Genomic DNA, 27,083 nt, shown 5'->3' on the forward strand with positions numbered 1-27,083 from the left:
TTTATTTCTTCTTTTATCAGATGTACAGCCATTACAGATTGAAAGAATAGTTTTATATTGTCTTTTTAAGTTGATGTCAGATCCACTATTTCTCGTGAGACTTCACAATTTTTGAGATTTTATTATTTTTTCTCGAATACGTTAAAAAACGTTTATGGTCGGAAGTGAAAAGCTAGGTGGGGTCGGGTAACCGGAACCAAACAATTATTGTTTTAGGCCTAAAATGGTGCGACAGCTCGATTTCTTTAAAGTTTCTAATTCTTTTATTTTTTTATACAACGTGATATTTTTTTATATGAATGGAAAAAGATTTTTCATCAAAATGTCCCGGAAATACATTTTTTAGTTACGAATTTGGGCTATGAATTACAGAATACATTCAGTGCTAATGTGGGTGACAAACATGGCCGCCGTTTCATGCTACGAGGATCGCGATTCGCGATTCACATCCAAACTTGATCATTTAGGACAGAAATTCTAACACGGGACCGTACCGGAGTAGTTATTCTTTTAAAAATAAGTATGAATTTTAAGTTTTCATTCGTATTCATCCATACAATACAAAAATGGTCATGATATCGTATGTGTACTGTTATGCGTACGGGAAATTGGAATTGGCTTGGAAAATCTGGGTTGATTTACCCGGCCACAGAAACTATATCGATGTACCGTCTTGCTGTATGTACTTGTTGTATGGTATTACGGTGGAATCATTTAGGGTGTAAACTGTTCTTGTTTCGACTACCATCGTAGTACCATCATCTTACGTACTTAAAAAATATTTTCGACAGAAACTACATACATTAGGGAGTGTCCAGATTTTACTTCCAGGGGGAACCCGGAGTTTTCATTTAAGTAAGAACTCCCTGAGATAAAGTTATGATACACATCCTGATCTACTTAGTAGTAATAATTGACTGCGAGTACATGTTGGCCACATGGGAAATGTTTTCTCTCCATGATTGATTCGATATACTTTAATTTTTTAGTTAAGTTATTGACCCATTACAGCTATCTGCAAAACACTCAAGGCAATAAAGTGATTAAAGAGTGATTAAACACTGTGGGTGCCAGCTGGCAAGTGGTTACAGGAGTATTTACCTTGGTAGAAGAGCTTAAAAGCCCAGTTCGGATAAAGATCAACATATAAACATGAAATCCACCAAGAATGTTTCCTACCTTCTACATTGGCGTCTTCTTCCTACCTGAGCTATTGGCGTCCACTTCCTACCTGCATCTACTTCCTACCTGAGCTATTGGCGTCTACTTCCTACCTGCGTCTACTTCCTACCTGAGACATTGACGTCTACTTCCTACCTGCATCTACTTCCTACCTGACACATTGGCGTCTACTTCCTACCTGCATCTACTTCCTACCTGAGCTATTGGCATCTACTTCCTACCTGCGTCTACTTCCTACATTAGACATTGGCGTCTACTTCCTACCTGTGTCTACTTCCTACCTGAAACATTGGTGTCTACTTCCTACCTGCATCTATTTCCTACCTGCATCTACTTCCTACCCGCGTCTACTTCCTACCTGAGACATTGGCGTCTACTTCCTACCTGCGTCTACTTCCTACCTGAGACATTGGCGTCTACTTCCTACCTGTCTACTTCCTACCTGAGGCATTGGCGTCTACTTCCTACCTGCGTCTACTTCCTACCTGAGGCATTGGCGTCTACTTCCTACCTGGGTCTACTTCCTACCTTAGACATTGGCATCTACTTCCTACCTGCTACATTGGCGTCTACTTCCTACCTGCATCTACTTCCTACCTGAGACATTGGCGTCTACTTCCTACCTGTTTACTTCCTACCTGAGGCATTGGTGTCTACTTCCTACCTGCGTCTACTTCCTACCTGAGGCATTGGCATCTACTTCCTACCTGGGTCTACTTCCTACCTTAGACATTGGCGTCTACTTCCTACCTGCATCTACTTCCTACCTGAGGCATTGGCGTCTACATCCTACCTGCGTCTACTTCCTACCTGAGACATTGGCGTCTACTTCCTACCTGCGTCTACTTCCTACCTGCTACATTGGTGTCTACTTCCTACCTGCGTCTATTTCCTACCTGCTACATTGGCGTCTACTTCCTACCTGCTACATTGGCGTCTACTTCCTACCTCCGTCTACTTCCTACCTGAGACATTGGCGTCTACTTCCTACCTGCTACATGTGGCGTCCACTTCCTATCTGCGAATGCAATTCAATAAAAGGATAAAAAAATAAAATATTTATCCGCGCCCTGACACAAAACCAAACACTGACTTTACTTGCTAAATTACTATTCCCTAGGCCCTACCAAAGTTATTGACGACTTAGAGTTACAGAATGATGACAATACATTATAAATAATTTAACTAGACAGATTAGAACTCAAATCACCTTCAATGTCTAAATATAAAAAACGATAATTTAAAATAAGAAATCGTTTGAGTTTTGATACTATTCACCATGTTGACAAATGGAATTTTAGGGCCATTTTTATTGTTGTAGAAGAAATATATCAAATATTAATAACATTGGTGTCAACGACTATGATTAATAAGTCATGGTTTTGATTAAATATGTGGATTTACTATTAGCAAATTTTAAATTATTATGAAGGTAATGCAAGTACCGTAGGGGAAAAGAAAAAAAATGCTTTTGATGATGTATACTGGCCATAATGAAACAACATGCAATTAACTTGATTGCATTTTAAACCTAAATAATTATACTACCAAGGTTGCACACACTCTAAAGGTCAACTAATCCTTTAAATATTGGGAATTAAAAGGACGTATTATGCATTGAGATACAAGATACATGTTACTTGATGATGCAAGTAGAAAAAGTAAAGACGACAACCGTTTATTCCCATGAAGTGGTACACCACTATCGACATCATTTACACCAATCTACAATATCTTGAGATATTTCCATAATCTACTGATGATGTTGTGTTCTTTTCATCTGTGCCAAAGATTTCATACTCATTGATATTAATTTGAAGGTGATCTTTTGTATTGTTTGGCATCCATTCGTGATCAGGGCTTACAGGTCTAAATGGAGTTACTTACAATCGTTTCAAAGGACAACACTATTAAATTATTAAATTATTATTATTATTAACACGAAACGTTACGGTCTAGCAAAATCTAATTAGTCTTAATTGCCAAGATATGTGAAATGAACCATGCAAAATTTGCCAATAAAATCCAGTGCAGCAACTCCTAGTCCTAATCCAAGCCCTGTAATCCTGGGATGCACTTGCTTGGAAGGTAGTAAACAATTTCAACAAGTGGATACGCAGTGAAAGTCTCTATGAGTCATGTTGATCGTGTACGCTCACAGCTAAGCTATTATGGAGATGCAGGTATTACAGGTATGAATATAAATATATTATATTGAGTTTTTTCATATATTATTACATCGTTTGTAAACTGGTAGAGTAAGCGTGAGTAATGATGTTTGTTATTTTCTTTAAGGTGTTTGTTATAGAACGCCGTATCATTGTCAGTTCAGTCTTTTTATTTTATATGTCATCTTTATCAACCACCTGGACACTGATTTGCTTCCTAATAGTTGACAGTATTAAGTGATAGATAAGTACACACAATTGTTTCAATATTGTGCAAAACAGCACCAGTATTATAATTACTCTCTTTATAGCAAGGACAACTGTCTGCGCATTCAAGGAACGACGACGACAACAACACAGAAGATGGGAAAAACAACTTGTCTAGATGTGGGGCAATTTTCGCTACCTTTGCAAGTAGTACAACAGCCCACGGTGTTGCACACATTGTCGATTCAAAATCCATTATACGAAAGGTTATCTGGATTATTGTGGTACTTGCAGTATTCACTGGCTTCTCATATCATTTGAGTACCCTTGTCATACGTTATGTGAGTCGCCCTGTGAATGTTGCTATTAAGGTGGAGACTCCTAAGAACCTCACATTTCCAGCAGTTACTATATGCAATATAAACCCGATCAGAAAGACAGCTATCCAAGATTCTGAAGCTTATAGCATTATTCTAGAATCTACCGACCCCGTAATGGCTACATATACAAGTGAGTTACTGAGTAAAATTCTCTATTCGAAGACACAAAGTTTCACAAGTTTATTGTAAATGTTTGTTAATTGGATTGTTAGGGGGGGGGGGGCATTCAAAACGTTATAACTTGAATAAAGGAATCTCACTTGGGAAGACAGTGCTCAATGTAATATTTGTAGCAGCAGAGCATTATAGAATAAAGCCGAAGAATTAAGAGGATACAAGTTGCAACTCAGAGTTGTAGTCATCGGAATATTAAATCACCTCGTCAGGGTGTTAGTTCATATATGTAATGTTGATAATATAATTGCTAATAGGATAGTCAGCCGATTCTACTTCATTTGGGTTGACAAGATATAATTTATTCATGTTATTGTTAAGTATGCATACCTAGTACCTGGCACAAATAAAGAACGACGCCAAATCATACTTCTTAACCGTTACATAATTTATAGAAATTGGAAGTAACAAGTAAATTGTTTATGCATGTTTTGTTGTGATGAAAATGTAGAAACGTACCGTTAATGTAATAGTGAAATGTGAGTGTTGAACTTTTGTTGAACTGTATAGCCTTATAAAGTGTATAATGAATAACATTGCAGTTAAGGTAGGAGATTGCTTGGGAGAAGACGTCCCCTGTGAGTGGTTGCCTGAAAAACTGAAGGCAATATTTGGACAGACTTGCGTTAAGTCTTACATGGAATGCAACAAAAAACGTGACTGTGAAAATTTTTTTGATGAAAGACAATGTTATAGTGAAGGAGGTAAGACAATATATCTTGTGGAAATGTGAAATATATAAACTGTTTCTAAATGCTGATTCACTGGTTCATGTACTTGTGCCTTAACCCATGTCAATAATAAGCACTTTAAGGACATATCATGCATGTCATATATATATATATATATATATATATATATATATATATATATATATATATATATATATATATATATATATATATATATATATATATATATATATATATATATATATATATATATATATAGTTTTGGTAGTACTGGAACTCTTTCTTGGGTGTAACTCGGAGTTTCACGCATATTGCGATCATCAGACACTCTCCAGTGTCTGATGATCGCAATATGCGTGAAACTCCGAGTTACACCCAAGAAAGAGTTCCAGTACTACCAAAACTATTACGCTCTGCCACTGCGGTATAGAGCACTGTCTTAGCAGATTGATACTCACCGAGTTATATATATATATATATATATATATATATATATATATATATATATATAATGACATTAACAAGTTAAAAACTCAAGTCCACTTGCAACGTTTTGGGCATAGTTGACTAATTTTGTTAAACGGTTTTCTTTTTACTGAAAATTTAAATCAATATGGCAGTACATCAATCTAGACAGCAAGTTTGAACGACTGTTTGAACTTTGAAGATGAAGGCCAGGGTCATGCGTCAAATTCCAAAACTATATAGCCCACCTTTGATGACAAGAGTGTTGATATATTTGAATTTATGATTATATTAGTTTCTCTTCAGTAAACTTTGATATTAGGCAAAGATTGATTTTTATAACATTTCGGCAGGTGTGCAATGCAGTGATCAGGATGATATGTTCACTTGTGATAACGGCAACTGCATCCCGAATGAGATGACGTGCAACTACTACGACAACTGTGGTGATGCTTCGGATGAGACATCTGCGCTATGCCCTCAACTATTGAAAAGTGAGTAAAATATTTCTCTGTTTTCTGATAGACACACATACATATGTACACGACTTATGCATCCGACACACAAACATATACGTAGTGGCACACATCAAACAACACATTTGTGCCAAGTCGGTTTGGAATATTTAGTAGTAGTTGAGCAATGTGAAGATTACGTTCTTTTTTAAATCGCTTGAATGCTTAAAATATATGTTCAGTGAAGTAAAACGAATCGATGTTTAAGTTTGTATAGTATAAGCTAACGTACCAGTGGACAGGTCACTTGATTAAAGAGGAGGGGTCGTAAACATGTATACATAATAAACTATATTTGCATTAATTAAATGGTTTGAAATACAAATTACGTAGGCGATTAAACATTGAATAATTGTTGCATTTTCTATGAAAAAGTAAGTGTCATAAATTTTATTTGCTTTTAGATAACTGTACCGACGAGCAGTGGCGATGTAAGAATGGAGAATGCATTGATTACTTTAGCTATGTATGTGACGAATATTTGGATTGCGGGGATATGAGCGATGAAATGAATTGTGCTGATGAAATGCAAGGTAAAGGAAATATTTCTATAGTTATACCACTACTGTTCAAACCATTTCTCTTTTTCTATAGGACAGGACAATTTTACTTTGGAATTTAGTGAACGGAGAGATGTAAATATGTATTCAATGTGTCTGTAAAATTGTTAGCCATCTTAATGAAACTAAACTAGTAAAATACTATATAGTGGTACATGCGTGCTAATTAGAGTTTTGTTTTTTAGTTGTGCATGTCTTAAATAAAAGATGCAGACAACAATCATCTATACTTCGACAAAATCTCGATGGCAAACCTCTCTATCATTAACCTACCCAGTTTATTTATCTTATCAATGAAACCGTATTGTCTCGTCCTCGAGTGCCAAGGAAACATCTATTCTGTCAACAGTTGTGCTAAAAAACCCTAGGGGCGATTTTAATGTAACTGATCGGGCGTGCATCCATAACACGAATTGTGTGATCGAGGTCATCCGTTCGAATGTGAAAAAAAAAATAATTGCGAAAACTCAGCCCGGTGTGTGGCACTTTACTGTATGTAATTCTCTTAATTAATATCATTGGACGAACAATCGTACACCTGTGAAGATATACAAATAGTTAATTAATTTCTGATAAAACGGTATTGTTACGATATTACAATACGCTTTTTGTCATAAAACCTTAGCATTTTGGTGTTTGAGACACACACAATTCTTGTTTGAAACACACACAATCCTCGTTCGAAACACACACAATTCTGGTCATAAGACCTTAGCATTTGCCGTTTTGTGCAACAATTTACTCTAAAACTGGACACATCAAAAGATGCGTCAGTTCCAGACGACAAAACAGACACTCCAGTCGAAACCACACCAACTTGTGTCTGCATCAACTCTCATTGACGGAACCCTTGATGTCTTCTGTTTTAGAGTAAATTGTTGCAGAAAACAACCAAATGCTAAGGTCTTATGACCAGAATTGAGGTGTTCGAAACACACTGAATCGTGGTCAAAAGAACTTAGCATTTGGGGGATTTTCTGCAACAATTTACTCTAAAACAGCACACATCAAAGAGCCGTCAACACGGATTGACAGTTCGGGTAGTCTACACGACGGGTGTTTTCGATGACCAACACCCCGTACAATTTTGACTCTCCGACGCCCCAGCGGTGGGAGTCGCTCGATCATGGATGGGTGGGTACCCCGGCTTGTTAGCAAAATTTCATATATACCCCTTTTCCAGTTAATATTTCAATGAAAACGAACCCCCCTTTTTTGTATACTGAATCTGGGAGAAAATCACTTCAAAAACCCCCTTTTTTCCGAAATCCGGGAGGTTTTTTTTCTTTTTTTTACCTTCATCGACACCTAATCCATACATTGCACACGGTCCTGGGTTATTTGACCTTTCTCCCCGGGCCTTCGTCGGGGAAGTTTCTTCCGAGAGAGTGAGTAGAAATGGCGCATCGTACCCATATTCTCGGGGGGGGGGGGGGAATTACCCCCTTTTTATGATTCCACGGACCTAGATGGCCGACGAGATGCGAAACATCCATTGGACCGCGACTAAGAAAACAGGTGATATTGCGATTCTGAAGAGTCACTTTTACGGTAGGCATGCACGCAGACGGTGTACGCGTTTCGCTCAAGGTACGACTTACTCCGTAAGCAAGCAGGAGTACTATCACGGCAAAGTACCATCTAATTTGGATGAAGAATCATTGAAGTTTGAGCGTATCATACACCACTTTTTAAAATTTGATGTAGACACTGGACGTATGTACTCTACGAAAAGACACAGCGAGAGAGGGGTGAAAAAGGAGACACGAGAAACATCATCAGTGGAAAGCGGGATGGTCACCGAAAACACGACATCGCGTAGTAGACCTCTACTAACTGCTCGCACGCTCTCTTCAACGTTGAAAGCGGCATCTTTTGATGGTCATAAATGCTAAGCATTTGGGACTTAATGTCAACAATTTACTCTGTTCGACAGACCAGAAGTTAGTGTGTCTTAGACACCACACCAAATTGTAACAGTGTGTAAAGCAGGATGCTTTGAAGAAGTCACCTCCGACTAACGTATCTTTTGATGTGTTCTGTTTTAGAGTAAATTGTAGCATAAAACGTCAAATGCTAAGGTCTTATGACCAGGATTCAGTGTGTCTCAAACAAGGATTGTGTGTGTTTCAAACAAGAATTGTGTGTGTCTCACACACCCAAATGCTAAGGTTTTATGACAAAAAGTGTATTATGTTTGATCACGTTTGATCCAAAAAAGTACACCCTATAAAATGAATAGCTCTACTTCAGTTGACTTTTCATTATTTCTAAGACATCTAGTCTTAACAGATATACTGTTATCTTTAGATTGAACACTGCCTTGTGTCTTTTGCAATACCATTTTACAACATAGCGTTCAATTTGACCATGAACGAGGACGAGTCTCAGTCTGAGGACACTGATGACAACACAGAATCCAAACTTAACTGTAACACTGGTGAGTTTCCATGTGGTGAAGTTTGTGAAAATAACATCAGACGTTGTGATCGTATTTCTGATTGTCCTCGTGGGATTGACGAGAACAACTGTAACTACACAGGTAAGAACCTGTTATTAAATTACATGTAAAGAATAGTTACAAGCACAATCAACTTTTTAAAACAATTCTGTCGAAGTAGAACTGTCGTGATCATTAATGGCCATATTGCAGTAATGTGTCGGAACATGATACGACTGGTACCATATATGACACGTGGGTGCCAGTAATTAGTAAATACACTTACCAGAATTTAAGGTGAAGGGGAATACCTATTTTGGTCAGATAGAATGACAGAATTTGATTGGGGAAAAGTAGAATACTGTAAAATATCGAGCAATTGGAACCATCAAAATAGGAAAGGAGACAGTCAAATTGTACGCAATATACAAAGTTCAACATACGATTGTTGTTTTTTACATCACAGTTAATGACCCCTTTCCTGATGGCTGGTTTGAACCGTACCAATCGATCCTCCTGGAAGATGACACTACTGGCTTCTTTGATGATTTCAAGAATAATATTTACAAGGATCGTGGATATTATTTCATTCCAAAGGAAGCTGAAGACCCACCGATCTGGACGTACTTCTATATTGCAAGTAGGATGGCCGATTATAGCGATCTAAGAGATATTTTGAAATTGTCCAAAGAACAAGTCATGGCATTTGGACACCAACTAAACGATCTCGTTTTAGACTGCTCATTTGGAGGGGAAAGCTGTAACATGACGTAAGTTTTAACTCTTTATTCTGATGTATGTATGCATACTAAGACAGATTGCCTTCATTGATAATATCAAAATATGAAGCCCATGCTAGCTATAGAATCAATATATTTATCAATCTTTGTTACGCTTGTGTTCGTCCTTATACAAATGTATGAATTAAACGTATTGCCAATGGATGTGCTTGGTGGGTAGAATGTATGCATATGACTCTGAGTGAATACTATGTACAATTATCTGTGTGCCATCCAGTTAGCTTCACAGTAGCAGCAGCAGCAGCAGCAGCAGTAGCAGTAGTAGTAGTAGTAGTAGTAGTAGTAGCAGTAGTAGTAGTAGTTTTCAAAGTATCTTTAATGCCAGGCTGCTAAAAGATGTACATTTCAGTAATTAAATACATTATTTACATAAGTACATTGAGGGAAAAAAATACTAGGTCATCAAAAATATATACAGACTGGAATATGACAACTTAGCTTAATAGAAAACAATGGCAATGTTACTCAGTTATAACTAATTCTTCAAGGTAGTTTACATAACACAGTGCATTATTTATTGCCCATATGTTGTTGAAAAGTTGAAGCTGATGATTCAACTTAAAAAAACTAAAATCAGTTTGTAACCGGAGTTTTAACCGGTTTTTGAAAATGTGTAAAGGGTCAATTGGGAAACTGTTGTTCTGGCGTTTGTTGCGGCGGCTCAGGTATATTGATGTTTTTGCAATTGAACATAATGTTACAAATATGTGAAAGGACTGTTTGGGGTAAAACTTCTTCGATTTGTTTGGCGGGTTTAGAACAAACCAGTGTGGCGGAATATCAATCGTTGTATTTTGAAGTAAACGTTTGGCGAGGAGAGAAATGTATTGGAGAAGGGGTATGTTTTCTGTACATTCGTAGAACGTATGAAATAAAGTGTCTTTTTCGTCACAGAACGTACACGTTTCGGTATTGCTGAATCCCATTTTAGCTTGTATGGATCCTGTCATGAAGATGCCATGCGCAAGTCGCCATTGTATATCTCCCTCCCGCGAGGATAGAAGGGGGAGGTAGCATGCTTTGAAGTTTGGCTTTATGTTGTTTGGGAGACTTAAAATATCACGCCAAACGGAGTCACATTTTCCAGGAAGTCGATTGGCGTGGAGGACAAGAACCAAGTATTTATAAATCACCCCTTTTTGTAATTTATACAAAGGGTAGTTTAATTCGTCGGAGTGGTGCAGTTCGAAGGTGTAGTTTACAGGATTACTGATATAATTTTCGTCACTTTGTAGGTGTGAGTCAATTCTTTTTTTCCATTCATCGGGAATTGCCTCAAAAATTACATCCAAAGTCAGTTTGGTGATGCGTTGGGATCGAATGTTAATTTTTTCATGAATGTCAGCTACATTTAACCAGCGTTTACTGCGGAGGTCAACTAAGTGTTTAATTTTACAGATACCCGCCTCGATCAAATGTTCAAGCCGAAAGGGTTCGTGTCTAAGTGGATGTAGAACCAGGTTATTGTTGAAAAGTGGTTCGTTTAGAAGTTCATGAATATTCATGTGATTATCTTTTCTGATTTTGTTGGTCTCTTTCCAACTAGTCAATATGTCTTGGTAAAATATTGGGATGTTATTAAAGTTAGTGTCACCAGTAGTGGTCAGAAGTTCTCTTGTGTATCCAAGGGAACCAACATGTTTGAAGTAGTAGTCAGTAAAACGAAAGCAGATGTGATCATTGTCCTGATACAGGTAACGCTGAATAAATTGTAGACGGAACGCTTTGATGCGTGTCGGCAGGTGGATGAGATTTTGGCCACCTTTGTCAATAGGTAAGTAGAGAGTTTCAGCTGGTAGCCAATGTTTGCCTTGCCAAAAGAAGTCTAGAATTACCGATTGGATATAATTAACAGTCTCTTTGGGTGGACTGAGGCAAGTGAAACGATAGTGCAGTTTCGACGCGATTAGATGGTTGACAATTAAAACTCTAGCTTTGTAGGATAAATTATTTGCGTAGTTGGACCAGTAATCAAATTTATTTTGAATTTTATTTACAAGTTCAGTCCAATTTTTGTCGATATAATTTTGAGTGTTTCCAAGGTGTACGCCGAGTAGTTTTAAGCCAGTGCTGTTCCAATTTATACTTAAGGGGTTGTCTATACGTCCTCTCCAGCTGCCCACCCATAAACCTTCCGTTTTATCAAAGTTGAGTTTTGCATTTGATGCCCTCTCATATATTTGTATCCATTTGTGAATTTTTGGAAAATCTTCATTTTGTGTAACAAAGAGCTCGAGATCGTCAGCGTAAGCGGAAAGGTGGTTTTGTTTCCCATCACTATTTAGCATGTCTAAACCGCGAGCACCGCTTTCTGATCGAATTTTGTGTAGGAGTGGTTCAATCGCTAAAACGTACAGTTGGCCCGAAAGGGAGCACCCCTGACGGATTCCTCTACCAAAATCAATCGGAGCAGTAAGAGTGCTGTTTACTCGGATAAGGGATTGGGCTTTAGTGTAAAGGATTTTTATATAGTTAATGAATTTGTCGCCAAATCCAAAAGCTGACAGGGTATGAGACAGGTAACCATGGTGAACTCTATCAAACGCCTTTTCCTGATCAAGTGCAATTATTCCTAAGGGTATTTGCATATCATTAGCATACTGTATACTATCTCTGAGTACAGAAATGTTATCATAGATCTGACGTCCTGGTATACTGCAACTTTGGTCAATGTGTACAACAGAAGCTAAGACAGATCGAAGGCGGTTTGATAAAGTTTTAGTGAAAATCTTATAGTCAGTACACATTAAGCTAACTGGCCTCCATGCTTTAACATAAGAAATATCGCCCGATTTTGGTAGTAGGGTTATTACAGCACGCCTACAAGACAAAGGTAACAGATTATCTTTGACAGAATGTAAGAGAACCTCATGGAGGTCTTTTCCCAGTATTGACCAAAAGGTTTTGAAAAACTCGTGCGGAAGCCCATCAATTCCAGGAGTACGATCATGTGTAAGCTGGTTTACTGTATGTGTAAGCTCTTCAAAGGTTATGTCTTCGTCTAATGATTCTTTGTCAGTATTTGCAATTTGGGGTAGATTGTTTAAGAGGGCAGACTCTGATTTATCGTCAATCGGATCGGCTGTGTACAAATCTTCGTAAAAAGAGCGAATCATGTTGCGAATTTCATTTTGATTTTCGGTCAATGTGTTGTCTGATCTTTTGAGTTGAATGATGGGTTTCCGTTTCCCCTTTTGTTTTTCAATCCTGTGAAAGAAACTGTTCGGTAAGTCATTTTGGTTTAAGGATGTGAATCTGGCTCTAATTGCAGCACCTTTAGTTTCGTGGTTAACATGTTCTTTTAACAACTCCTTTTTTGAATTGTACAAAGAAATCAGTGTGGGATTGTCTTCTAATTGAGATTCAAGTTGCTGTATTTCTTTTTCCAGACTAAGTTTCTGGGCTTTCTTATCATTATGTTTCTGGTAGCTGTATTGTTGTGTTAGATGTTTAACTTTCATTTTCCCAATGTCCCACCAAAGTTGAACTTTCTGAAAATTTGACTTTTCCTTTTGCCAGTCACACCAAAATTGTGAAATTAAATCAATATAATAGTCATCTTGTAAAATGTCAGTGTTCATACACCATACTGGGTTTTTGATGTTAACTTTAGTTTTTGATAAGCGGAGTGTGACTGCTGAGTGGTCTGAAAAGGCAAGCGAAGAGTTAAATATCTTACAAGATTTAATGCGGTTCGTTAAATGTTTGCTCACATAAATTCTGTCCAATCTCACCCGTGAATTTTCTCTGCTCCAGGTGAAGTTACGTGCACTTCCATGTTGATTCCGCCAAGTGTCAATTAATTTGAACTGTTGAAGAATGCTATCTAAAGTTTGTGAAGTGCGCTTGTCTGGCTCATTAGCGCCGTTACGATCAAGCTCTGGGTTGACAGTACAGTTGAAGTCTCCTGCAAGGAAGATAGGGTCGTCGTTTTCTTTCAGTCCGCTTAAAAGTTTTTTCAATACTTTAAAGCAATCTAACCGTTCAGTCCCGTTGGTTGGCGCATATACATTGATAATATGTATTGGTTGGTTGTCAATCTTAACATGAGCATGAAGCAGATGTCCGGCAACCAATTCATTCTTTGATATTATGTCAACTTTATTTCGAGATGAAAAGAGGATTGCTATTCCACCTTGCCTTGAATTATTGTGGGAAAGGATACAGGGTGCTTTCCAAATAATCTGCCAGACTGCTTCATCTTGTGGTGTTGTATGAGTTTCTTGTAACATGTGGAAATCCGAGTGTACTTCTTGCTTCAAATATTGAACGACTTGGTAGCGCTTGAGGGCGTCACGGCACCCTCGAACATTTAGGGTCACACAGGATAAACTTGCCAATATGGCTAATAGGATGAGTTTGTGTTTTCTTTCCATTATCGAGTTGTCTAAGTGTGGATGTTACTGTGTATTTTCAAATGGTTCCTTATCTTCACGCTGATTTTGTAAACTCTGGCTTTTTGTGATCCGGTCAATAGTTCCGTTTGTCTATATGTGCGTAGGTCGTTGCTGAGTTTTTTCAAGTCGGGGTAAAATTCCTTGCATCTTTGTATAATTTTCTTTGAATGAAGAGTGTCTTTCAAAAATTCTCGTATTTCTGCCGAGTTGTTGAGTTGCTGTGTAGGTTCAGTAGTTTGTGACATATCTGAGATTTCTGATGATATCGATTCAAGTTCATCTAGGTCGTCTTGGTCGGTTGAATTTTCGGGTAAGGTTGGGGCCGTGTCATGTGGTTGGGTGTTGAAGTCTCCGGCTTTATTGTTCGTTGTATCTCCTGGATCCCATTGCGAAGTGTCTGAAAAGTTGGGAGGAACTCTAGGGATGGGCTCCGCAGATGTACGGTGCGTAGAGGCCGGCGAGAAGAAAGGTGAAGGAGGGAAAGAGGAAGGAGGGGTTTGTACCCTCTCTTCACCATTGACTGTTGACATACTTTGTGTTGTTGAGCTAGTAGCTTGATTTTCATGGTTTGCTTGGTTTTGAGGTTCTTCGTTTAAGGCGTCCATAAATATGTCCACTTCTCCAGACTTCACTTCTGGTTCGATGTTGACCTCGTTCTTAGACTTGTCTTGGCTGTTGTTATTGTTCAAAGGTATGCAAGTCTCTGGTATAATAGTTCCGTTTCCATCGTTACATTCATTGGTGTGGCGTTGGGCGTTTTGTTTCTCAGGTGTGTCATTGTTCTCTTCATCTCTATTGGTTGCAGTTTTGTTTTCAGGTGTGTTTACTACACTGTGGTTGGGCACACTCACATCGGTATTTTTGTTTTTGTTTGTTTCGGTAGCAGCGTTGTTGTTCTCAGAAATGTCATTTGTATCATTTGCATTTTCGTCGTGTGCTGTGGATTGAACCGGCTGTCTATTTACTGTATTTTCTGTGTCCACATTATTTGACGGGCAATTTCTTCTGATATGTCCGAGAGAGTTACATTTAAAACATCTTATTTCATCAGTTGACAAGAAGATTCGGTATGTACGCTCTTCTGAGATCACGATGAAGGAACTTACCAATTCATCATCACGGTTATATGGAAGTAGAAACACCTGGCGTCGGAATGACTTGACGTGTTTCAATCGTTCTTCTTTGCATCCAAGGGGGATAGATTTTACACTCCCTACGATTTTCCCGTATTTACTAAGTTCTCCTACCAGCACTTCATTGGGGATAAATGGGGGAACGCCCGATAAAGTTATCTTAATGGCAGGTTTAACTAGTGGTTCTGTATGAATGTATTGTCCATCTAAATCGAATCCTTGGTTACAAACTGCATTGACCCAGCTAGAATCATTCAGGAATACCATAACAGCTCCGTTGGCACGGGAAGCGGCTACGATATTTTCTGGTCCTGTTATAACAGCAATTTCCTTTAGATAGGTTTCTACACTTACTTCTCTAATCGATTCACATCTGAGTCCGTGTTTGAGTGTCTGTCCACGAAACACCTGACTCGCGGCGGCGGCCATTTTGCCGCGATGCCTTTGGCGAGCAACTGGGTGGAAACGAAATCTGACGAAATCCACCGCCCGGGTCTTCCAAACGTCAGTAAAAGTAGAAAAACGGGAAGGGGGAAAACAAACGTGTCAGTACCTTGAAGGATTAACGATGGATGACTTCTCCAAATAGCGAAAATTGATTTCCTCAGAGAGCTCTGCTACCGCCTGTCTACCAGTAGTAGTAGTAGTAGTAGTAGTAGTAGTAGTAGTAGTGGTAGTAGTAGTTGTAGTAGTAGTAGTAGTGGTGGTGGTGGTGGTGGTGGTAGTAGTAGTTGTAGTAGTAGAAGTAGTGGTGGTAGTGGTGGTAGTAGTAGTAGTAGTAGTAGCAGAAGAAATAGTAGTAGTAGTAGTAGTAGTAGCAATAGTAGTAATAGCAGTAGAAGTAGTAGTAGTAGTAGTAGTAGTAGTAGTAGTAGTAGTAGTGGTGGTGGTGGTAGTAGTAGTAGTTGTAGTAGTAGTAGTAGTAGTGGTGGTGGTGGTGGCGGTGGTGGTGGTGGTGGTGGTGGTGGTGGTAGTAGTACTAGTAGTGGTGGTGGTGGTGGTGGTGGTGGTGGTGGTGGCAGTAGTAGTAGTAGAAGAAATAGTAGTAGTAGTAGTAGTAGTAGTAGTGGTGGTGGTGGTGGTGGTGGTAGTAGTAGTTGTAGTTGTAGTAGTAGTAGTAGTAGTAGTAGTAGTAGTAGTGGTGGTGGTGGTGGTGGTGGTGGCAGTAGTAGTAGTAGAAGAAATAGTAGTAGTAGTAGTAGTAGTAGTAGTAGTAGTAGTAGTAGTAGTAGTAGTAGTAGTGAAATCAGCAAGCTATTACATAATTCTGAAGACCAGTTGGAATTCCTCCAGACTAAAGTCTAACAGAAATATTTTCTTTGTCAATCTGTTCTCATTCAACTGAAGTAAGTGGTTCCGATACCGAACAGCCGACATTTGTGTACGAGCTCTGCAGGAATTCCAACCAGTATCATCAGTCAAAGCATGAATTGGCGTAAATCTGTTAACATATAACTCGCACGGTCCGGTTCTGTACCGAGTCACACCTTCCATAGCATTCATTAAGTGTTAGCATATTCCTATATTCTTGAGTTTGGATCAAAATTATATTTTTGTGTTCTTTGTATTAATAACAACAAGGTATGTGTTTCTAAATTCACGAATCCAGGTCGGAATTCACATCGTTTCAACACAAGAAGTTTGGTAATTGCTACACCTTCAACAGTGGAATGGAGTCTCAGAGAAGCTCACTACGACAAACATCGAAGCAAGGGCCAGAGAACGGTAGAGAGAGAGAGAGAGAGAGAGAGAGAGAGAGAGAGAGAGAGAGAGAGAGAGAGAGAGAGAGAGAGAGAGAGAGAGAGAGAGAGAGAGAGAGAGAGAGAGAGAGAGAGAGAGAGAGAGAGGAGAGAGAGAGAGAGAGAGAGAGAGAGAGAGGGAGAGAGAGAGAGAGAGATCTCACACAGACAATATAAAGAGTAAGAAGGACAAACTCATATTCCTCAACTAAAGCAAATATAAATTATCATTTGTAAATGACTACAAAACGGCTATAATCTTCGACTATTTTCGCACCTACGTGTTATAGTTATAGAAATTATTTGTGACATACAGAGCGACAAAAATATAGAGCGAGACAGGTATAGGTAAAAAGATAGACAAACTGACAGACAGACAGACAGACAAAGACAGACAGACAGACAGACAGACAGACAGACAGACAGACATATAGACAGACAGACAGACACACGGACGGACGGACGGACAGACAGACAGACAGACAGACAGACAGACAGACAGACAGACAGACAGACAGACAGACACATAAAACTAGACAGACAGACAGACAGACAGACAGACAGACAGACAGACAGACAGACAGACAGACAAAACTAGACAGAAAAACAGATGGACATTAATTACAGGCACACAGAGACACATAAGATAGGAACAGTAACATGCTAACAGTATTATAGTTAGAAAGGAATAAAGGGGTAGACGGTGGGGAAGAGAAATAGATCACAAGAGATTTAGGTGTCGGTATCATTGGCCTTTTGATAAGGAACATAAGTTAGTAGGTATATGTCAAATAGGCGACAACATGGGGAACTGACAGACACAGAGATTGATATATGGTGTTGTTAAACAAACGCCGGCATGTTAAAGAAATCCCATTTAGTAAAAATGCGTTAATGTGATCACTTGACATTATTCTTTATTCATTGACGTAAATCCACTGTCCATCGTGTTTTTTTAGGTCTGAAACTGACATTGCATCTAGAACAAAGCGAATACACCGCTTTATTTGGACAAGCTACAGGAGTACGGGTACTGATACACTCTCAGAATGAAACAGCTTTCCCAGAAGACAAGGGAATAGGGATAGGCCCAGGAACGTACACATATATGGGGATAAGAAAGGTACATGAATTTAATTTTCCAGCTAGTTTAGGTTGTTTGAGATTCTCACAGAGTTCAAACATCCGACCTCGCTTATCTATAGGTTTGATCAAGTCTTGCTTCCACGCATTTATTATTTTAGACCAATTACTATTGGCTATATTATGTCCTATACATAATTGTTTTGAGAAAAACTTACCTTGTTAATTTAAGTCGAAGACGAAAACTTACAAATCCCGTAGCTATTTTCCGACTGAATGAAGGAAAATATTGAAATTATATCTGCGCAAAGCATGATTTATACATGTTTTGAATAAATAGAAAGAGTAATGGCGAATTAACATTCAGATTCATATTTCGAGTACTCAACAACGAGAAGTGCGACATGGTGAGATTATTAAGAACAATTTGGGTATAAATCAAGCATTTTGATTTATACAGCATTTGATTTATATAGCAACTTTGCTTCCGTGTTGTATGATATCAATCAGACTAATGTACTCAATGTATTTTAATCTTCACCTGTGTGACACCAAACAGGATATAGATCAAAGAAAAACGCAAATCAAGCTAAGCGTGACGGGCTTGTTTCTCTGAACCGTCCAAAGTAAATGACTCCTTTCTAGTGTCAAGTTTTGTAATCATTATGTATTTCTTTTACCATAGCACACATTGCTTTGCATAAACCGGTAAAGCCTGTACATGTACGTATGTGTATTGTACACATCCATCAACCGCGAGCTCGATTCATCCGTCTTGAAACCACTGCCCTCCTCGTTACTTCAACTAGAAAATGTATACTCCAACTTATGAGAATGGCCTGAGCCCGAACGTGCCAAATCTCAAAATGAGTCGACAGTAAAAGACTAGTAAAAAGTGCATGTGGTTATAAAGTTTTACTTACATTTCCAGAGTAAGTTTGATACACATTGCAAGGCTACGTTCGCTAAGTTCGGCTGATAATCTGACCTTTAAGCGTGATCTCGTGACAACTGATTTATGAAACTAACTTGAATAAACCATCTACATCGGCACATTCATAGAGAAAATAAAAAATATACATCGATAAAATTTGAAGTGTTCGAAAACTTTGATTCAGAGATACAATCACACGATCAAAATTTGATCAGTGTTGGCATGGAAGTACAGTACATTGACAATACTGCACATCATTGAACAGTGTGTCCGCCAACGAATGATTACAATATGTACTCGACTTGTTATTATGACGTAATACTAACGTTGGTTTCGTTGGATTGTATATACAAAATGTAATTAATTTGTTTCGTTTGAATTTATTTTCAGTCTATTCGAGAGAGGAAGGGACAACCGTATGGAAGCTGTGATACAAGCACATTTTTACCCTCGATTTTTGATGAATATAAGGACTCTACGATTTACTACTCACTGCTGGTAAATATTAGCAAACTTGATCCTAACAGACACATACAGTATTTATATATATATATATATATATATATATATATATATATATATATACACACATATATTTTAATTTGAACATATATTTATACAATAAACAACAAAGTGTTTCTGGCCAAGTATGATGAATTGGGCCTACTGAGGCAGCTCAGCAAAGCCTGAGCGAAACGTCTTGGCCAGAAACAATTTTAGTGTTATTTGTACACACACACACACACACACACACACACACACACGCACGCACGCACGCACGCACGCACATACATACATACATACATACATACATACATATACATACATACAAATATATATATATATATATATATATATATATATATATATATATATATATATATATATATATATATACATATATATATATGCTATAAATGCACGTTACCTTCTAGTATTGCTTTGAGAGCAGTAATAGGATTTTTTTGTGGATTTTACAGAGCTGCCAGAAGAATTGTTTACAGAAGAAGATGTTAGAATACTGTGGTTGTATAATCGACAACATTCGTCCTGAAGGAATCGACCCCATCCCTCTGTGTGGGGTTTTGAACGAAACACAGTGTAAATTATAGTAGTTTGAATAGTACAAATTAAAATAAATTATGTCTATATTGCCAGCAGCAAATACGAGCAAGATGATGCAATCACGGTGTTATCGTAGTGCACTACTAACGACTTGAGGTGTACTGACAACGTGTACACGACACGAATTGAACATCACTACTTATCTCAGATCCTGTGACACATAATTGTATTTGTTCTTAAGAAAATAACCAGCATAGTCCAGGACTAGACAAACGTTGAGAAGTGCAAAATAGATCAGCTATAAGAGAAGGCACTGGTTTACAAAATGTTAAAATTATAACTAATGTGAACCATTTCCGGTAGAACTATACAAACAGAAATCTTAACCCATTCGTCTACGGCGGGCTTCAGTTAGTGATCATGTATATGTTGTAATCAATCTATTAGTCTTTGCCTGGATATTTGTGTAAAGGAACTAGTATAGTATCTAGGATAGCAATTTTAAAACTACTATACACAGACTAACAAAGATGGGTCACCAAACCACTAATCCACTAATACTAAAATAATTGATTTTTATAATTTCACTGATATTCCGTTACAGACATTTGTTCACAACTGATTCACCATATGTTCCGTGAGGCGCATATTTCTTGTGATTGCGAAGTGCCATGCCAGTGAGTATATATTCACAACATTTCTGTGTGCAAATTTCCTTTTGATCTGTTTACTTTCAACGGTTTGTGGTAGACCTGCATTTCACAGTTACTATTTACGTACAAACATTTGATCATTTATCCTCGTCTTGTTTATTGTGAAAATAACATGTGCGATTAATTGCATATTTCATTAAGACTTTGAACCTTACAGTTGTATTTCTTCGCAGTGAAGAACATTTCAAGAACGATATCTCGCAGTATGTTTGGCCTTCAAATGTATATAAGGTAAGTTCACCCCTGTGACATTACATGCAATGCACTATTTCAAAGTGGTAAATCGTCACAGTACAATATACACCTTCCTATCCTATAAACTTGTTTAGCCCTAACGGTTAGAACCAGAAGTGGACTATTGGATGTTTTCTGTCCATCCTTTCAAGCGTGCGATCATATCCACATCTTTGTTATGTACGGGCCAAGTTCTTTCAAACCTGATACAAAGGTTACATACAGTCATGGCCATAGCCAGTTGCTTCCATAGTCTCGCTGCCAGACTAGTACTCGTGACTATATCGCCCTTTAGCTTTGTAAGTCCCTCGCTTCTCATGGTTTAGCCGCTCGCGGTGCACTTCGTGCGCCACAAAGACAAGGGACGATGGTCAAGAGTCAGGCAGCGAGACTATTGCTTCTACTACTTACTGAATGGTAGCCACACATATATTGTGCGTAAAAATCGTCATTGTTGCAATTTACATATATATTAGTTATAATAAGTGTATCTGATGTCTTTATAAAAGATGATGCATATATAAGTTAGCTTTAAAACTCAGAACACACTTTACAAAATGAAAAGTTGTATTTGGGTGAAAATATGTAACACATACTTGCCATGGATTGATATCTAACACTGTGCTCTTCACTTGTATCGGTCAATGACGACGATTCTAATTTCCACGGTTCTTGTTAAACCTAAACTATTACACGCAAATAGCATATATAATCTACATTATATATGTGTATAAAAACTATAATATGAGTATCGTTTAGTGAATTCAATTTATGGAAATGAAATGAAAAACGTTAACCTCGGTGGTACCCCTGTACTGTGGTAAATTGAGAACAACAATAATAATGATGATATTAATAATAGTGATAATCATAATAATACATTTATATTTATAGCATTAGTGACTAGAATAAAAAAGTGACGAGCTTAAAATTATTCATGTCATTAAACTTCCAAAGTAGATTTGAAAAGGTATGATGTTTTAAGATAATTAAAGAGACAGGTTTGGTTAATTAGATGTTTAGTATGAGGTTGTTTCTTATAAAGAGAGGGCCTCGCAAGAACGATTAATCACGATCACCCAATTTTCTCGGATCAGGTTATTTTGGTACAACTCCCGGACACGACTAGATAAATGACTGTGTAAGAATTGAGAATCCATATCCCTAAATAATTTCATACAAATTAAAACAGGATTCTGGCATCAATATTGTTACAAAGTGTCAATGACCTTCCCGGTATCTTTGGCCTTAAAATATTTCCAAATGGCTTACTTGTGATTCAACATTTTGTTAGTGGTTCGACGCTTGGCATTGTCGATAAGAGGTTCGGACAGACATTGAAGACATTACGGCGTAGCTCAAAGCCGCCAGCGTATGTTTGTGTGCTAGACTCTTTGCAATCATCACTCAAAATACATAATTACTTTTTGAGAGCATAGTGACAATTCAACCGCCCCTATGTTTGCGTGTGTCAACAAAGCAATTTTGTTTTACCTGATATCATCGATCGTATGTATCACGATACATGTAGGATGATACATCTCTTTCATTCCAGACGCATTCGCGATCGCCTGTCATTACATTACTAAGACAATGTAAATCGTGTGTCAATGTAACAAGGTAATGTTATCATCAAAGATCAGATGATAACTCTTTCGCCCCCTCTCTCCCCATATAATGAGATTACATTCATTTCAATCCTAGGAGAGCCTACTTTCAACTGTTTATGGACAGAATAAGAAAACATGGGGGTTGACGGAAGAAAACATGAGGTGAGGACACACGAATTATCATTAACTTGTACAAATGTTATCACCGTTGTTTGACCAAAAGTAGGATATATATCAACAAGAACTGTTTCTAAGTTGCTTTCATTACGATGAATAAGCTTTAACATTGATTTTATTTTTTTCTATGGTTAAAAATGAGATCTTCTCCACCTCAAGATTGAAGAACTATGTTTATGGTACTTTGTTACTGTCTGTTGTGTGTCGATAACATACTGTTTCAATGCGTCATGGCAGTGACTTTAAAAAAAACACGATGGTACATACAAAATGACTCCGGACATATATTATTATTAATTGCAAAGCGGAAATCTTCGGTAGTACGGTTGGCTTACAGGTCCTCCAAAGACGGACGCTTCCGCCGTACAACCTCGGTCCGCAAAACTCATATCTGGGACGTAAATATTCTGTAATATATATCTTATACGGCTACGCCGTCATATAAACAGTCCGCAAAGTTTTAGAAATCTGGCGCGCGTACACATACACACACACACACACACATACACATACACACACACACACACACACACACACACACACACACACTCTTTATTACAAGCCAGCAAATACAGGAAACAAGAGAATTGTGTTTCAGGTCTGGCTACAGGTAATGACTACAATCAGCTGGGCGCGTTTCAATTTAAATATGCATGGATCATGCGATAAAATAAAACACAATTATGAAAATGATCTGATTGGTACGGATTAAGAGTGAGTGTGATTCTAATTGGCAGAAATTAAAAGCGACTATGATTGGTCAAAACAGGTCAAGTGTACAATACAATGAGAAAAAAACTGCAGCAGTACAATTACATTTAGACATACACTTAACACCCGACACAATACACTTAACATTTGACACAATGCACTTAATACCAGACACAATACATTTAACATCCGACACAATGCACTTAACACCCGACACAATACACTTAACATTTGACACAATGCACTTGACACCCGACACAATACATTTAACATCCGACACAATGCACTTAACACCCGACACAATACACTTAACATCTGACACAATACACTTAACATCTGACACAATACACTTAACATTTGACACAATGCACTTAACACCCGACACAATACATTTAACATCCGACACAATGCACTTAACACCCGACACAATACACTTAACATCTGACACAATGAACTAAACACCCCACACAATACACTTAACATTTGACACAATGCACTTAACATCCGACACAATACACTTAACACCTGTCACATTACACTTAACATCCAACACAACATACTTGACATCTGACACAATACACTTAATACCTAACACAATACACTTAACATACTTCAAACAATCGGGTATAGTGCCTGTATACTATTGCGGCTATCAAGACATTTATAACTGAACTGTGTCCTATATATCGTACTTGCTATCCCTCGTTTCACTTTCACTAGAACTTTTAATTAGACAAGAATGTTATTATGTGTTACGTTTTAATGTAGCGATTTGGGACCCTAATAATTTTTTTTCGCTTCTTTCTAGAGAAAATCTTCTACGGATTGCCATTTACTACGAGGAGCTGAATTATGAGAGAGTATATGAAGAACCTGCCTATGAGGTAAAGTACCGTATTCCTGCCGTTTTCATATATAGTTAAAGTTTATCAAGACTTTGAACAAGGACTTTTGTTCTGTTTTGTTTTGTTTTGTTTTGTTTTGTTTTGTTTTGTTTTGTTTTGTTTTGTTTTGTTTTGTTTTGTTTTCTTATGGCTTGTTTGTTGTATTTTGTTGTATTGATTTTAATTGAAATTATGATTATAAAGAAATCTTAGACCAACAGTCGTCATGACAACATGACAAGTAGAGGTTTGAATAGGGAGGATAAATAACCTGCAAGAAGTGTTGACAATATGGAATAGAGAACTGTAGTCTTGCAACACAGAGGGCGTATTCATGTGACCCAAAGTCAAATGCTAGTTCATATTCCTGCATGGTGCTATACACACATTTAGTATACTGTATGTGGTGAGTAATATATCAATCATGTATTGGGAGAGACGTGTCGCCTTCTGTGATAGTTTGATGAACTATGTAGAGACATCGCACTGTAATTAGTGTATTATTTTTTTCAATCAGAATACAACAACATATTCATTGAATATTGTTTAAATGTCAATAAAATGCCAATAATTAGACATTGATCATGTCAATTGGAGGTAAATTTGATCTATAAGTCGCACGTTTATACGTTGAAATCTTGGTTCATTGTCGGAGCTGACTTTTGGGTACAACTACTCAAAAATTAGTTTGACATGTTGCACCATGCTGTGTGTACTGCTACGCAAATATGTTTAACGGGTGATTCAATACTGTGCAGAGTGTATGCTATTATGATTTATTTTAAGTCATAAATATATTTTAACAAAACTGTATTAGAAGGACTTTGCAGCTAGTGCAGCTATGTAATTAGTTTTTATGATAAACAGTGGGTAGATAATTAGACGCTGAATACAATAATAAACCAATGTTCAAGTTCCAAACCTTACATGTACTTAATACATGAATTTACCTGTCCGTCAATCTAAAGTGTACGTGTGGTATTAGTACGCCGGACACACGTTTACTGCCTATTGTCTGATTGATATAATTTCTTTTCTTTCTCGTCGTAGATGCCTCAACTGTGGGCCGACATTGGTGGAGCCCTTGGTCTCTGGATCGGCGTGTCGACTGTCACAGTCATGGAATTTTTGGAATTCTTAGTTAACATGTGTTTATGGGCGAAGAGACGATTGCCTCGTTCTGACGTCACGTCTAACACGGCATAAGATCATAACGAGGTCTTGTTCATGCAGAACATGAACCACGATAAAGAGATTTTATCGTAAATAGCGTTGTTTGCTATAATGCTTTCAGCTATTAACCTTTGAGTAAAGGCAATTTCTTCATATCAAGTTGTTTACAACGACATCTATTGGGATTAATTATTGCCAACTAGCATCTAACGTATACCAAAAGGTCACTGATATAATTATTATCTGATGACATTATCTGATATTATCTGCTTACTAAACAATCTAGAAGTGAAGCAACAGGCGGAAAAAATTTTTGTTGCCAATATTTCTATATAAGGTGTAGATGTAAATGTATGGATGGTTTGCATGAATTTAAAGTCTTACAATTATCGCATCTAAACTATATTTAGCAAACAATATTTTTATGCAGTTAAACTTTAACATTCCAAAATTATACTATTAAATTTTAGCATTCCTGAAATTTGAAATACCAGTTATTGTATTCAGCACTTCAAGTTATGTAAACCTGCTAAGCACCTTGTATTTCCCATTGAATATTTAAGAATATGTATTAAGAAGTAATCTTTTCATTTATTAGACAGCTCAGAGTCTGTAAAAAAAACTTAACTACTGTATGAGATATAACAGTACCGTATCGGCTTGACCAATTTCATATTATAAGCTCTTAAATTTGAATAATTAAATTAATATCGAGTTTACGTTGCTTTTCATGAATTTGTCTTATGTTGTGCACATTTAAAACATTCAAGTCTTGCATAAAAAGGTCATTTTGTCCGTATTTTAAAAATCTTCCCCAGGGAAATTATCGCAAATGTTCACTTATTGAGAAAAGTAATTCATTAAGGTTGTTGTCTGGGCTAGAAGGTCAGGCTAATTTATCAATAAAACTAAGTAAATTCACTCATATATATATATATATATATATATATATATATATATATATATATATATATATATATATATATATATATATATATATATATATATATATATATATAGACAACAACCTTAATTTCATTTGGAAGTGGTTATTAACGTGTGAAAAAACTTAGTTTCAACTAAAATATTAGATTTAGAACAAAGGAGTCAAGAACTACAATTGATAGCATTAATCAACCGAAAAAACACAGTAGATGATTTATTTTCATGTTGAATATCACCAAAATATCAAAACAGTAATATGTAATTATGACATATGTAATTATTGTATGTGTATTGACTTTATTGCAGGATGAAATTGAACGTTGGGTCCTTTATCCAATAAAACACGTACATTATTCGATAGTAGTACCTAGATCAAATAGGTTTATTGAAATATAAGGCTTAGTCCTTTATTCAACAAGTTGAACATAGAGGCAGTTGAATACTCAAAACTTATTAACCAAGAAAAACACAGAATAGCAAATTGTTTTGAAATTCAGTGATACAACAATGGTCTGAAATTGCTGTGTACCAACTCATATTACTAACGACACGAAATAAGTAGCATGTTCCTTACCTCCCGAATTCGTATGTAGCACAATAGTTGGAAAGCAATCTAACGAAGTCCAGAAGGATTTAGGACTCGACTGTGAAAGACAACATCATATACACAGACTTTTAATTAGAAAAAACGGGTGATAACAA

The 27,083-nt window shown here is 37.2% G+C and overlaps 2 protein-coding genes across 2 annotated transcripts; both read left to right on the forward strand.

Annotated features, from left to right (window-relative positions):
* Nucleotides 1-4,637: 4,637 nt before the first annotated feature.
* Nucleotides 4,638-9,504, forward strand: LOC144433034 (uncharacterized). Its single transcript, XM_078121348.1, has 6 exons — nt 4,638-4,815; nt 5,622-5,762; nt 6,188-6,316; nt 8,700-8,885; nt 9,250-9,419; nt 9,475-9,504. The coding sequence occupies exons 1-6, from the start codon at nt 4,638-4,640 to the stop codon at nt 9,502-9,504; spliced, it is 834 nt and encodes a 277-aa protein (XP_077977474.1).
* Nucleotides 9,485-25,613, forward strand: LOC144442125 (degenerin unc-8-like). Its single transcript, XM_078131396.1, has 10 exons — nt 9,485-9,553; nt 16,723-16,838; nt 17,812-17,975; nt 19,260-19,367; nt 19,850-19,970; nt 20,539-20,611; nt 20,821-20,878; nt 22,586-22,653; nt 24,188-24,263; nt 25,314-25,613. The coding sequence occupies exons 1-10, from the start codon at nt 9,549-9,551 to the stop codon at nt 25,467-25,469; spliced, it is 945 nt and encodes a 314-aa protein (XP_077987522.1). The 5' UTR covers nt 9,485-9,548; the 3' UTR covers nt 25,470-25,613.
* The last annotated feature ends 1,470 nt before the right edge of the window (nt 25,614-27,083 follow it).

Source organism: Glandiceps talaboti, chromosome 1 (assembly GCF_964340395.1).
Source record: "Glandiceps talaboti chromosome 1, keGlaTala1.1, whole genome shotgun sequence".
NCBI classification, from domain to species: Eukaryota; Metazoa; Hemichordata; class Enteropneusta; family Spengelidae; genus Glandiceps; species Glandiceps talaboti.